At 43.5% G+C, this 4,787-nt stretch overlaps 1 protein-coding gene across 1 annotated transcript; it reads left to right on the top strand.

Annotated features, from left to right (window-relative positions):
- Nucleotides 1–1,393: 1,393 nt before the first annotated feature.
- LOC308156861 (E3 ubiquitin-protein ligase TRIM21-like) lies at nucleotides 1,394–3,975 on the top strand (the record flags this gene model as incomplete). The annotated part of the gene is made up of 1 exon (XM_080530308.1): nucleotides 1,394–3,975. One exon carries the CDS (start codon nucleotides 1,394–1,396, stop codon nucleotides 3,044–3,046), a length of 1,653 nt encoding a protein of 550 aa, XP_080386434.1. The 3' UTR covers nucleotides 3,047–3,975.
- Between the last annotated feature and the right edge of the window lie 812 nt (nucleotides 3,976–4,787).

The raw sequence follows: 4,787 nt of genomic DNA, 5'->3' as shown, positions 1-4,787 counted from the left end.
ACCTTTGGAATGTGGTGGAACGGGAGATTCACAGCTTGGAAGTGCACCTGATAAACTACAGGAAATGGGTGATTCAATCATCTTGAGAATCTCAAAGGAATGTTTCCATCATCTTGTGGAATCAATGCCACAAAGAATTGAGGCTGTTTTGAGGGCAAAGGGAGGTCTTACCCAGTATTAGTACAGTGTTCCTAATAAAGGGAGTCCCTACCCAGTATTAGTATAGTGTTCCTAATAAAGTGATACCCTACCCAGTATTAGTATAGTGTTCCTAATAAAGGGAGTCCCTACCCAGTATTAGTATAGTGTTCCTAATAAAGGTAGGCCCTACCCAGTATTAGTATAGTGTTCCTAATAAAGGGAGTCCCTACCCAGTATTAGTATAGTGTTCCTAATAAAGTGATACCCTACCCAGTATTAGTATAGTGTTCCTAATAAAGGGAGTCCCTACCCAGTATTAGTATAGTGTTCCTAATAAAGTGATGCCCTACCCAGTATTAGTATAGTGTTCCTAATAAAGTGATGCCCTACCCAGTATTAGTATAGTGTTCCTAATAAAGTGATACCCTACCCAGTATTAGTATAGTGTTAATCATTAGACGCCGGCACTACCTCCTGCGCCACAGCCGGACCACTTTTTTGTGTGTGTGTGTGTGTGTGTGTGTGTGTGTGTGTGTGTGTGTGTGTGTGTGTGTGTGTGTGTGTGTGTGTAGCAGGGTCAGAGTGGCAGACGGCCCTTGGTCTCTTTACACATAAACACTGTGATGAATCACTCCTTTGATCAGAGCTGATATCAACATGAAACTCAACTCTGATTGGGAATGATGAGTAAGAAGAGTGTATCTGTAAAACCACACATTAGAAACAGACCAGCCTGTAAAGGGTTAACTCTGTTCCAGGGAGGAGAGCTGTACTGGGAGGGGAGGAGCATCTCAACGTCAGGCAGCTGAAATGAAACTACTAAACTGTGTAGACTAGAGACATAGAGTGTATCGTGCAGGAGGGCAGACTCTCTCAAACTTGTTAAGGACAGAGACATCTATCACTCCTACAGTAGAAAGGACACAGACATCTATCACACCTACAGTAGAAAGGACAGAGACAGCGTCCCCACTCTCACAGAATCACAGACAGGTGAGTTGAGAAACTTACAATGACAAGTCAAGATAAACTATTTTGTTCAAGCTCTCTACCAGTTTTTTTATAGACAGTTCAGTATGTAAAATGTATTTATTTGGTTGAAGGACTATTTTCTATGTGATGTAGAATAATGTTATCATTATTGGTCTCTGTATAATCTCATAAGACAGTCTTGACAGCTCCATCGTTGAAACTATCGAGATCTGATTGATTCCAGGAAATGCTTTATGTGTCACCTTTGGTCTCTCTAGATATGGCTTCCTCCAGCAGTCTCCTGTCTGAGGAGCAGTTCCTGTGTTCTGTCTGTCTGGACGTGTTCACTGACCCAGTCTCTACTTCATGTGGACACAGCTTCTGCATGGCCTGTATCAGAAAGTACTGGGACAACAATGACCTGTGCCAGTGTCCAATGTGTAAAAAAACATTTGATAAGAGACCAGATCTCTTTGTCAATATGTTCATCTCTGAGATGGCCGCTCAGTTTAGGAAGTCAGTTGAAGTGAAGGCAACCAGCAGCCCAGCCCCAGACACACCTGTCAAACCTAGAGAAGTGTCCTGTGACATCTGCTCTGGGACGAAGCTCAAGGCTCTGAAGTCCTGCCTGGTGTGTCTGACCTCTTACTGTGAGACTCACCTGGAGCCTCATCAGAGAGTCGCAGGCTTAAAGAGACACAAGCTGATCGACCCTGTGGAGAACCTGGAAGACAGGATGTGTAAGAAGCACGACAGACTCCTGGAGTTGTTCTGTAGGACTGACCAGACGTGTGTGTGTCAGTTCTGCACTGAGAAAGACCACGAGACCCATGACACCGTCCCCATAGAGGAGGAGTATGGAGAGAGGAAGGCTCAGCTGGGGAAGACAGAGGCAGATGTTCAGCAGATGATCCAGGAGCGACTGCAGAAGGTTTCAGAGATCAAACACTCAGTAGATCTTAGTAAGAAAGATGCACAGAGAGAGAAAGCAGACAGAGCAAAGGTCTTCACTGCTCTGGTGGACTCCATGAAAAGAAGCCAGGCTGAGCTCCTTGACGTGATCGAGGAGAAGCAGAAAGCAGCAGAGAGGCGGGCTGAAGGGCTGATTAAAGAGCTGGAGCAGGAAATCACTGAGCTAAAGAGGAGAAGCACTGAGCTGGAGCAGCTCTCACACACTGAGGACCACCTCCACCTCCTCCAGAGCTTCCCCTCCCTGTCCACCCCTCCACACACCAAGGACTGGTCTGAGGTCAGGGTTCACAGTGATCTCGACGTGGGGACTGTGAGGAGAGCGGTGTCTCAGCTGGAGGAGACACTTATGAGTGAAGTGAAGATGAAGAAGTTGTATGATGATGCTGAGCTGAAGATGATTCAGCAGTATGCAGTGGACGTGACTCTGGACCCTGATACAGCACATCCCAATCTCATTCTGTCTGAGGATGGGAAACAAGTTAGATATGGAGACACAAGAAGGAAAGTCCCTGATAACACAGAGAGGTTTTCTATTGCTGCCTGTGTTTTAGGAAAGGAGGGATTCTCCTCAGGGAGGTTTTACTATGAAGTGGAGGTGAAGGAGAAGACTGCCTGGGATGTAGGAGTGGCCAGAGAGTCCATCAACAGGAAGGTTCAGTTCATACCGAGACCTGAGAAGGGATACTGGACTGTCTGGTTGAGGAATAGAAATGAGTACTGGGCACTCACTGACCCTGCTGTCCCCCTGTCCCTGAGAGAGGAGCCCCAGAAGGTGGGGGTGTTTGTGGATTATGAGGAGGGCCAGGTCTCCTTTTATGATGTGGAGGCCAGGTCTCTGATCTACTCTTTCACTGGCTGCACCTTCACTGAGAAACTCTATCCATTCTTCAACCCTCGTAATAATGGTGGTGGTAAAAACTCTGCCCCTCTGATCATCTCTCCTGTCAATCACACTGACTGATTTTTAACCTTTAATTCTAACCAAGCAGTAAAATAAGCATTTATCTTTATCTGTTGTCATTTGGGAAAGTTATGGTGTAATTTACCACAGACTAATTTCTGATCTGGTTATCGTTTGTTATCATATAATGGACCTATCGCTAAGCCACGCCCCCTTTGAAACCTCAGACAAACAAACAACGCTTCACTGACAGTGACTGACTGACCGACCGAGACTGAATGACATTCAATGACTTACAATGGCGGGAGTTGGCAAATTTCTGAATTCTGATTTACCACAGCAAGTAATAGACATGTTTTTTTAAAGATGACAAGAATATTTAGTCTAGAAGCTTTTCACCATCAGATATTAGCGAGTTTTTTGTCCGAGTTTTCTGCCCGTAGTGACTTTTGCTGTGATTGGACAATTTCTATTTTGGGGCGTGGCTGCAGCAGCAATGTAAGATAATACTATATATTATAGCCCAGCCTCTCCAGCCTCATAAGAAGATATGACTCTGAATAACTGAGGCTGTTTGACTTCTCAGGATGTTCACATTATTATAAATGAGATTCTAACAACATACTGTGTTTTCATTATTAGCTAGTTATTATTGTAATTATGGTATTTTGGGGATATTAAGTGTAATGAATACTGGGTGTGTATAGAGTGAAATTGAGGATGTTCAGACAATTAAATTCACTTGGATTGATCAGATCCATTGATCACATTAATAATCAGTGTAGTCCAGGTCCCAGAGCTTTAGGACGGTGATGTGAGGTAGCAGACTGGCTGTCTGGCTTATTAAAACACAAACACAAGTTGTCCCTCAGTCTCTGTATGTGTGTGACGCAATTACATTTAACAGAACGTACGTTTGATAATAATGTTATTGATTTAATGGCTTGGAAAGGGAATCAGATATGCTTCACAATGATTTGATACGGGTGACTCTGATTGTAAGATGACATTTTCTTTGTGTGATATTATAAGTTTGTCTAATAGTCCGTTTCTGTGGTGGTTTTATCATCACTGCATATCAAACATCAACACCTGATGAATAAAGTCCCTGTTACCTGACACCTGTGAATGATGATTCATTCATTTTATCACCGAGGTGAATAAAGTCACTCAAACTGTCACCATGCTAGAGTACCAAGGGTGGCTTTATTCACCAAAGATGCATACATTATGATGCTTCATTTTGTAGCCAATCAAAGTGTTGTTGCTAGGTAGAAACCACAAAGAACACTCTAGGTGGGGAGTGTTCCGGAACACTGTGATCTGTGGCAGAGAAAGACTTTACTGTGTAGCAACCTATGACCTGATAAACTCTGTTTATACCTGGCACCTGCCTGCATGTCATTAACTTGACATCACTAAGTATAGCTATAGTCACTGTGAAAACATAGAGAGAGAGAGAGTGTGTGTGTGTGTGTGTGTGTGTGTGTGTGTGTGTGTGTGTGTGTGTGTGTGTGTGTGTGTGTGTGTGTGAGAAAGAGATGCAATAATGCATCCGATTCTGTCTTTTGAAAAGAATATCTATGCCATAAATCCAGACACAAAATGAGGGTCATAGGGTGCTATGGACACTGTGTATTAAACCCCAATTTATGATCCATTTTCCTTTTCTTTTTCCTAGATATGTGTGTTCTACCACCCAGTATCCTTACATTTTCTAAATCACATCAGGATAAGCTAGTATGAAGCTATTTTGACGTTTTTCTGTGTAGGAAGCAGGCTAATTTACAAGGCGGCCAAC

The sequence above is a fragment of the Nansenia antarctica genome (assembly GCF_963989245.1).
Source record: "Nansenia antarctica genome assembly, chromosome: 4".
In the NCBI taxonomy this organism is placed as follows: Eukaryota; Metazoa; Chordata; class Actinopteri; order Argentiniformes; family Microstomatidae; genus Nansenia; species Nansenia antarctica.
This window is presented reverse-complemented; position numbering and strand designations above follow the sequence as displayed.